This window comes from Dermochelys coriacea, chromosome 1, assembly GCF_009764565.3.
Source record: "Dermochelys coriacea isolate rDerCor1 chromosome 1, rDerCor1.pri.v4, whole genome shotgun sequence".
Lineage (NCBI taxonomy): Eukaryota > Metazoa > Chordata > Testudines > Dermochelyidae > Dermochelys > Dermochelys coriacea.
In genome coordinates this window covers 193,432,425-193,441,988 of record NC_050068.2, presented here as the reverse complement: position 1 = coordinate 193,441,988, position 9,564 = coordinate 193,432,425, and the positions used below count along the sequence as shown (strand labels likewise).

Sequence of the window (9,564 nt, the reverse complement as noted above, 5' to 3'; positions counted from 1 at the left end):
GCTACTCTGAAACCTGTTAAACAATAGAATGCCAATTGAAATTTATTACATTTTTTGGAATGTTTTCTATATTTTCAAATATATTGATTTCAATTATGACACAGAATACAAAGTGTACACTGCTCACTTGATTTTTATTACAAATATCTGCACTGTAAAAATCATAAAAGAAAAATTTTTCAGTTCACCTCAGACAAGTCCTGTAGTGCAATCTCTTTATCATGAAAACACAACTTATAAAGGTAAATTTTATGGTTACATAACTGCATTCCAAAACAAAACAATGCAAAACTTCAGAGCCTACATGTCCACTCAGCCCTATTTCTTGTTCAGGCAATTGCTAAGACAAACAAGTTTGTTTACATTTATGGAAGATAATGCTGCCTACTTCTTATTTACAATGTCACCTGAAAGTGAGAACAGCCATTTGCATGGCACTTTTGTAGCTGGCATTGGAAGGTATTTACATGCCAGATATGCTAACCATTCGTATGCCCCTTCATGCTTTAGCCACCGTTTCAGAGGACACGATTCCATGCTGATGACGCTCGTTAAAAAAAATAATGTGCTAATTAAATTTGTGAATGAACTCCTCGGGGGAGAATTGTACGTCTCCTGCTGTGTGTTACCCGCATTCTGCCATACATTTTGTTATAGCAGTCTTGGATGATGACCCAGCACCTGTTGTTCATTTTAAGAACATTTTCACTGCAGATTTCACAAAACATAAAGAAGGTACTAATGTGAGATTTCTAAAGATAGCTACAGCATTTGAGCCAAGGTTTAAGAATCTGAAGTGCCTTCCAAAATCTGAGAGGGACAAGGTGTGCAGCATGCTTTTAGAAGTCTGAAAAGAGCAACACTTCTTTGCAGAATCTACAGAACCTGAACCACAAAAAAGAAAATCAACCTTCTGCTGGTGGCATCTGACTCAGATGATGAAAATGAACATGCGTCAGTCTGCTCTGCTTTGGGTTGTTATCGAGTAGTGTACACTTTGTACACTGTGTTGTAATTGAAATCAACATATTTGAAAATGTTTGAAAATCAACATATAGAAAACATCCAAAAATATTTAAATAAATGGTATTCCGTTATTAACAATGCAATTAATTTTTTCAATCATGTGATTAAGTTTTTTAATCGCTTGACAGCCCTAAATTTAGTAAAACATATATAATCTATTAAACTTTATAAAAAACTGCCAAATCCAATAATGTATAAAAAATTTATTAAGCAATTAAGATTTATGATGAAATGCACTGAAAATTAAACATTAAAACCTCGTATCTGATAGTACAGCCACATTACAAAGTCATAATACATTATACTGCATTTGGACCATCCAGACCAGTGTTTCCAGGAGCCTAATAATGTGCATATATAAAGCAGGGGTGGACAGGAGAGGCTAGGAATTCTGGTCGAATACAAAGCCAAGGTACGTTATTATTAGCATACTAAAATCCATGTCTATAAGCAAACAGAAAAAATGCAAATCACAAGCATCTATTATGACGAACACTACTAAATATAAAAGTTAAACAAATAACTCAGACCAAAGAAGGCATCTTGATTCCCTCCAGTGGATTTCTGGGGCCAAATGAATGACTCCTCATTAAGGAAAGGTGCCCTGCCTGCCCACCTTGGCTGAAGGCAAAACTCGTCTCCAAGGAATTATTTTGGATGAGAGAGAAAGTACATAGCAGGACTAACTATACACTAGAGCACTATTCCTCAGCTCCCTCCCTATCAATAAATGCAATTTTCAGATTGCAATGGTTAAATAAAATGTCTGATGTCTTTACAAATTTATAAAATAATATTTTCTCTGTAGCCTTCCAGAAATGCTCCTTGTGTATCTTTAGCGATGAAATCTTCCCAAAAGAACGCCTGAGCTTTTCTCTCTCCCATTATTCTAGTTGAGTTTTCTGGATACCCTGGAAAAGAATTTTAGATCATAAGTTACTGGTAATTAAAAAGCATCCATGCTAGTTGAATCTCCAACATAACAGAAGTTGAATGCCAAAGCAAAGAATCTAGTCACCTTAAAATATTAATGGCAAAATGAAATAGGCCTAATATAGGAATTCCCACATCTACCCAACTGCCGAAAATCCTTTATTTTTTCATTGTATTAATGCCTAAATAATATGAATAAATTAAATTAAATCTGCTTTAATCTAATTTAGGTTAAAAGCTTTAAAAACAAACAATCTAATGCATGTGTACAAACATAAATGTAAAGTTTTGCTCCACTGAAGCAAATACATCTATACACAATTCATCTACTGCTCTACTTTTCATTTTCCCCCTCAGGAACTGAAGGATTGGCAGCTTGTTTAGATTTGTTGTAAACTAATCCGCTCTGTGGGATCACACCCTCAAGTGGTCCATCCCAATACAGTGTGAGGCAACAATTCATAACAGATCTATAATAAATCTGTTAGTTTTTGACCTTTCCTTCTCTGAAATTGATCTTTTATAATTAGCTTCTTGCTAGAGGTTGCCAAATCCAGAGTTGTTACAGACACAAGAGGACTTAGCTGGTTCTTTCCCAGCTGTTGATTAGAACATGCAGCAGCTTCACTATCTACTTGACTAAGATTTCTGAAGACTTCAAAACCACTCAGCACAAGTTCCATTTCCAGGATGTTTACTGCAGTCATCTCTTGGACCTCTAAAACTATCATAGTGCTAGACTGAGCAAACTCTCCAGCTGAATCTTAATTCAGGTTACACAAATGCATAATCACTGATTTGCAATTAAGGAACACATTTTCTATTCCAGATAAGTTAGCAATCGAACACTCACTAATGCTTTTCACATGAAGCCTGTAACCTGTATGCACGAAGAAAAAAAAGTTTCTGGCTCGAAACAACTTGCCCATATCATAGGGAGAGGTTTCCATTTATAGCAGAGGGAAGAAAAAAGCATGAATTAAGAAACTGAGTGAAGATGTAATAAAAAATATTTACGTGAGCAAGATCAAGCAAAACTCACAGAAAGTCCACCTACCCATTAACTTGCTTAAGATCATCCACTAAATCAACTATTTTTAATCTCATATAGAAATGAAAGGCTTTAACCAGAGAGAGATTCCATACTTTAATTAAAAAAGAAAATGAAAAGAGCAAACAATTTAAGCAAGAGTGGAGATGAAATTGCAGAAACACACACACACATGACCAGCCTACTACATTTTCTGTATACATCATGTGTTAGATAAATTGTTTTTGAAAATATACCTTTGTAATTTTTTTTTTTAAAGGTTACTACTGTATTGTGTATTCTGTTGCCTATAAAGATGGATTAGTTATGAGTCTACAAGAACAAGACTCTGAGGGAGCTGAAGTTTCAGAAATCTGTAGCTTAATAGTTTCTTTCTAAACAAAAATCATATATTAAAAATATTTGCCCACTGGAAAGCTGGAAGTCTCCCATTTCCAGTGATATATAATATCGTACCTTTTTCTAGCTTTAGTACGCCACAAGATATCCAAACCTGAACCTATCAATGCACTAAAGTTATTAATCCTGGGTCTCAGAAAAGTAATTTTTTTGGGAGGGACGATAGGATTTAGGGAAGGACACGTGATGAGAAGCGAAGCAAATTCTGTGGTATGTTTAAAAATACTTGTGGATGTCAAGCCAATCTGTAGATTGTAACATTAATGCTCTTTCTATATATGGATAAGGCAGATGCGATGGTCTGTTATGTTTCATATTTTACCACATATTCCATACACGTGCACATATATTTAAATAATGTATTCCTCTATCATGTATACAGACCAACTACAGCCTTTAAAATCTTAATGTAAAAAAAGTCCCAGGATACAATATATTACAAAAAGTCCGTGACACATGGATCCTAAAAATACAGGTTTTTATGAAGAATAATGTAGTGTTATCAATTCAGTGATTAACTGCAGTCATTTTTTGTTGTAAGTCCATAACCTATATCTAGGCCCCCACACTCCCCCAAATCACCACATGAAGAAAATAAAAAATAAGGAGCACAGCACATTTGTAAACCTTTTCTTAAAAAAAACAAAAAAAAACAAAAAAAAAACACACCAACTTATTTTGCTGCTATTTTTGTAACTACTGAAAAGTCACTTGCCTTTGTTAATATTTTTGTGCACTTCTGGATGAGCCATTATTTTGCAATGTCCTAGGGATACTTGCATAGATATTTGCAATCCTGGATTCTGGTGATAAAATTAATGGGGTCATAAGGTTAAGTACCACACTGAGCACTCTATCCAGTACTGTATGTTAAAATATTGGACTATTTATTCTGACCTTAGGAGCAAGCTCAGAGCAGCAGTTCTAAGTATTAAAAGAAAGCATCAACTTACTTCCATCTGCGAAGTATAATGATCGTTCTTTACGTGAAAGCCTCTGGCCAAATTTAATTTCAAATACAATTTGTACTTTATAACAGTGAACATACTTAAGTGTAAAACTAATTTCCTTTAAAGACCTTATAATTTATCAGCATTAGAAAAGGATGGAAATATCTTGCAATTAGATTTAGGATCACAGAAAGGCATTGCAGGGAGTTGTGAATATCAGTTAAGAGAAATAATACAAAGGGATATAAGAGGTTAACAACTCAGAGCAAACAATAAAATGAGACTCATCTTGGAAAAATGAGACCTAAAAGAAATACTGTTAACATGAAAAAAAGCCTCATTTCTGAAGAATTTGTACCTACTATACCTACCAGAAACAGAGATTATTAAAGCTGTAAGGCATTAACAAAAAAGTATATTTTTTTCCAGTCTGTTAACTATGCGCATTTGAGATTGTTTTATGTAGTCTGTCACCATTTCCCCTGCATATTGAGTTATTTCTTCCCTTGCTGAAAAGATCCTAGTGTAACAGAAAACCTAACTTTTTAAAATGAAGTTAAATTTGACAGTGTCCATTCATATATCTGGGGAAAATAATTCAGAACACAAATGTTCAATGAGAGTGAGAAACTTATGAAACAGAAACATTGAAACTGATGACAGTAGATAAATTAGATACATGTTTGCAAAGCTACTTTGTAGGAAAAAAAGCAAGTGCAATTTGCTTACATAGAAACATCGTATCAGAGTAGAAAGTCCCTCTTCCATATCGCTTGCATGTCATCAGATGTGGAATACTGCATTCAATTCTGGATCTCACTGTTAGAGAGCACTGTGCAAATGCAAAATTTGGATTCGCATCTATCTGCGATCTATAAACATGGTCCATGTATACGGATATTAAGCGGATATCTGCGGATTTGAAGGGCTCTACTAGTTACTGGACCTATACTAAGTGGACAGAACTTAGGGAACAGCAACAAGAAACGACTAGGGAGGCCACTGTGATTGATTTATAAAGAATGATTAAGACAGTTCAATACTTATAGTTTGGCAGTGACTGTTTAATTAGCTATGGAGTGGAACACAGTAGTGGGCAACAAAATATTTAAATAGTATAAACATACCACAGATACAGGGGAGTATCTATAATAAAGGCAGTATATAATAAAAATGTCAACATTTTGGTTGAGTATCAGAGGGAAACAACTTTCCTGACAGGAAAAGCTATTTAGATTGAAGAATCCTGACCCACAGAGGTGGTGGAAGCTCCATCACCTGGGAGATGCAAGGACTAACTATGCTAAACAACAGAAGTGCATAACAGGAAATAAAACTCTGAAGTGGCATGGAGATGGGCTAGATAACCTCACAGGAACGTTTCATCTCTACTTTCTGTAAACATATCCGATAATGTCACTTTTAACAAGCAGATCAGGACAACAACTTTAAAGAAAAGAAAGTCAAGTCTGTTTACATATTATTTTCCACTCTTCCTCTTACATGATTGAAATTATTCATCCCTATATATCAATTGCATCATTTTTTGGGAACCCCAGAATGGTTTCATATCCTCCTTGGAGAGGATATTTATGTAAACAAGTAGTTCAGAAATCACAGAAGGTAGACCTGAGTAACCAAAAAGTTATCTCTAGGAGATTCCGGGGATGTAAGGCAAGGATGACAAGAGAGTAGTGATATCAGAGGTAAATGACACATCCTTTGAGACCAGTGGCTGGATCTCCGTCAAGCTTTTTGCCAAAGGGTAAGCTCTGGAAAAAGATGTGGTACCCAAAAGTGTGAACTTTTATTATTCTAATTATGTTGATGATACCAATCTAGTTTAGCAGTTGTACAGATTTAGCCCACTCTAAACCTAGGAGACCTTTGCTGGTATCGGTGTACCTAGTGGCAAAGCATGCCTAGTACAGATTCAGTTTATACTGGCAAAACTGAGCTTTTGCCAATATAGTTAATATATTATGGATAACCTGAAAAATTTTGCTTGACTAAATGAGAGCAAGAAAGAATTTTCTGGTCAGTCTTTCTCCTTACAATGGCTTCTTTAAAAGTCTTAAGGGCTATCCCTAACCCCTACTGATGTTTATAAAGGTCTTTTCATCAAAGGAGAAGGCCAGCACCCCCATTAAATGTGTTTAGGTCTGCCCATTTCCCACCTGTCTCTTGCTTTTGTTAACACTACTGACAGCATGCCAGCTTCAGCAGCACTGAAGCAAGACCTCCCAACCTCTGAACTGAAGAGAAGTCCCAAAGAGTAAAAAATCCCTCTCCTAGCTCCCACTGCTCCCTTGTCTACACTATAGTTTGGGGAAGAAAGAACCACCTTCCTGTCTGCACCCCCAGCCACATACAAAATGGTCTGTGGAGGGAAGAAGGCGGTCCCCCTGGCTATCCCTTTTTGCCTCTTGCCTATACAGGGCTCCCAGGAAAAGGGTATACTCTCCTGGCACCAAACTTGGAAACAGCAGAAGCTCTTCTCTTGTGTTTCTGGTAAAAAGTAAATGCCCCCCTTACAGGCACTAAGGAGAGGCATACATGCTCCCCACAAAAGAATGCAAAAGTGATGACATGCTAATGACAACTCACCATGATCAGAACCAAGAAAGTGAATAAACACAGTGCTGTCAAAATGCACAAAGTAAAAAAAGCTGAGGAAACAAAAACAAAAAAATCTTGAATCACTTTCAGGTTCTCTTATGTACTTCTTGCTACAAGTGGATGTATAACACCTCCAAAGAATAATGAGATTTTTCAAGTTTACTGTGTCCCCATAAGCTTCAGCATGGAGATTTTATGGCCAATTTAGATGGCTCTGAAAATAATGTATTAAATTGGAAACACTGACAACTTTAACTATGAGAACGACTAAAGCAGGTGCTGCTGTATCTGAAGTAGCTTATTTTAAAACTCAAGCTTCAGATTTACAATTCTCTGCAACTCTTTATGATGGTAACTACAAAGATTAGGAATTTTATAGGCCCCGGGAGTTTGTGCCTATCTAATCTCAAACCAGTTTAATTTTTCAAATTCAGAACTTGAGCAAATCCTCTTGCTGACTCAGTGGCAGCACTTTAATTTAGCTTAAGTCGTCCTAAGGAAGATCTACACTTACAATGCTGCAACAGTGCAGTTGCACTGATGCAACTGCACTGCTTAAGGAAAGATGCTCCTATGCTGTTGGGAGAGCTTCTCCCATCCCCATAATTAATACACCTCTGCGAGAGACAGTGTCTATATCAATGGGAGAGGCTCTGAAGGTTAGGTTGGTATAACTACATCGTCCAGGAGTGTGGATTTTCACATCCCTGAGAGATATAGTTATACCGATATAAGTCTGTAGTGTAGACTTGACTGAGGACGTATTTGTGATCTTGTTACTGTGTAACCACAAGTTTTGTAGAGCTGGAAGCAGGAACTCCCCAAGAGTAGTCGTAAAAACTTTTAGTTCTTGAAAACATGAATAACTAATCAGCGACTTCCCTACTACACATTAACAGATATTAGCTATGTATGGTATTAGCAATACAGCAGAGAAGGGGAGCAGGAAAAAAGATGGTTACTCACCTTTGTAATTGTTGTTCTTCGAGATGTGTTGCTCATATTCATTTCAAATTAGGTGTGTGCGCGCCCTGTGCATGGCCAGAGAATTTTTTTTACCCTAGCACCACCTGGCGGGTCAGCCGTGGAGCCCCCTGGAGTGGTGCCTTCATGGTGCTAGATATATACCCCAGCCGATTCAACGCCCCCTCAGTTCCTTCTTGCCAGCTACTCCGACAAAGGGGAAGGAGGGCGGGTTTGGAATAAATATGGGCAACACATCTCAAAGAACAACAGTTACAAAAGTGAGTAAGTGTCTTTTTTTTTTTTTTTTTTGAGTGCTTGCTCATACTGATTCCAAGTAGGTGACTCCCAAGCCTTACCTAGGCGGTGGGGTCGGAGTGAAGTACTGTGGATTGTAGTACTGCTCTACAAAATGTCGCATCGTCTCTGGCTTTTTGGACAATGGCATAGTGAGAGGCAAAAGTATATACTGAAGAGTGAGCAGTGAGGGGCAGGGTTAAACCACTGGCCAGATCATCGCAAGCACGGATACAGGAAGCGATCTAAGAGGAGATCCGCTGGGAGGAGACCGGGAGTCCCTTCATCCATTCCACCACTGCAACGAAGAGCTGGGTCGTTTTCCTGAATGGCTTTGTATGCTCAATGTAGAAGGCCAGGGCCCTACGAACATCTAGGGGATTTAGCCGTTGTTCCTGAAGAGTAGCATGCGGTTTTGTGTAAAAAACCGGGAGGAAAAATGTCCTTGTTGATTTGAAGGCCAATACCACCTTGGGAAGAAAGGCCAGATGAGATCATAGCTGCGCCTTGTCCTTATGGAAGATTGTGTATGGTGGTTCTGAGGTAAGAGCCCCGAGCTCAGATACACGCCTTGCTGATGTGATAGCGACAAGGAAAGCATTTTTCCAAGAGAGGTATAGGAGGGAACAGATGGCCAACAGCTCGAACTGGGCCACCATAAGCTTGGAGAGGACCAGGTTCAGGTCCCAGGTGGGGACAGGCTATCATATCTGTGAGTAGAGATGGTCCACGCCCTCAAGGCACATACTGAACATGGAGTTGGCAAAGACAAATCGGCCATTCACTCCCAGGTTGAAAGCTGAAATGGCTGCCAGGTGAACCCTGATGGATGATATTGCCAGGCCCTGCTGTTTCAGGCTCAGGAGACAGTCCAAAATGAGAGGTACGGATGCCTGGGGAGTGGGAGTGTGCTGTGGTGAGTGCACCAGCATGAGAATCGCTTCCATTTAGCCATATATGTGGCCCGAATGGAAGGTTTCCTGCTACCCACCTACTGTACTAAATGACAACAGAGTAGCTCAGCCATGCAGCATCCACGCTGTGAGGTGGAGGGATCGTTGGTCGGGGTGACAGAGGTGGCTGTGATCCTGAGTGATCAGGTCCAGAAAAAAGACAGCAGAACTGAGGCGTCCACCGAGATCTCCAACAGTGTGGTGTACCAATGCTGTCTGCGCCACGTCCGGGCGACCAGAATCAGCCATGATCTGTCCCTGCGCACCTTGAGCAAGACCTTGTGTACAAGGGGAAACAGTGGGAAGGCGTAAAACAACCTGCTCATCCACAGGAGTGGGAAGGCATCTGTGAGAGAGCCCGGGGAGCGGCCAT

The 9,564-nt window shown here is 38.7% G+C and overlaps 1 protein-coding gene and 1 long non-coding RNA gene across 8 annotated transcripts in view; one reads left to right on the top strand and one right to left on the bottom strand.

Moving 5' to 3' along the window:
* Positions 1 to 1,214: 1,214 nt before the first annotated feature.
* LOC119845736 (Holliday junction recognition protein) overlaps positions 1,215 to 9,564 on the bottom strand; it is a 43,062-nt gene continuing 34,712 nt past the window's right edge. For 6 of the 7 annotated variants that reach the window (XM_038378458.2, XM_038378449.1, XM_038378423.2 and 3 more), the window contains one exon: positions 1,215 to 1,937. In XM_038378458.2, coding sequence (XP_038234386.1) covers positions 1,810 to 1,937 — 128 coding nt within the window. In that variant the 3' untranslated portion in view covers positions 1,215 to 1,809. Of the gene's footprint in view, positions 1,938 to 4,124; positions 4,213 to 9,564 lie in introns of all 7 variants that reach the window. The other variant, XM_043510621.1, reaches the window with a different exon arrangement.
* LOC122459285 overlaps positions 1,933 to 9,564 on the top strand; it is a 27,968-nt gene continuing 20,336 nt past the window's right edge. The window contains exon 1 of the long non-coding RNA XR_006279864.1: positions 1,933 to 8,417. This is a non-coding gene — a long non-coding RNA (uncharacterized LOC122459285). The remainder of the gene's footprint in view (positions 8,418 to 9,564) is intronic.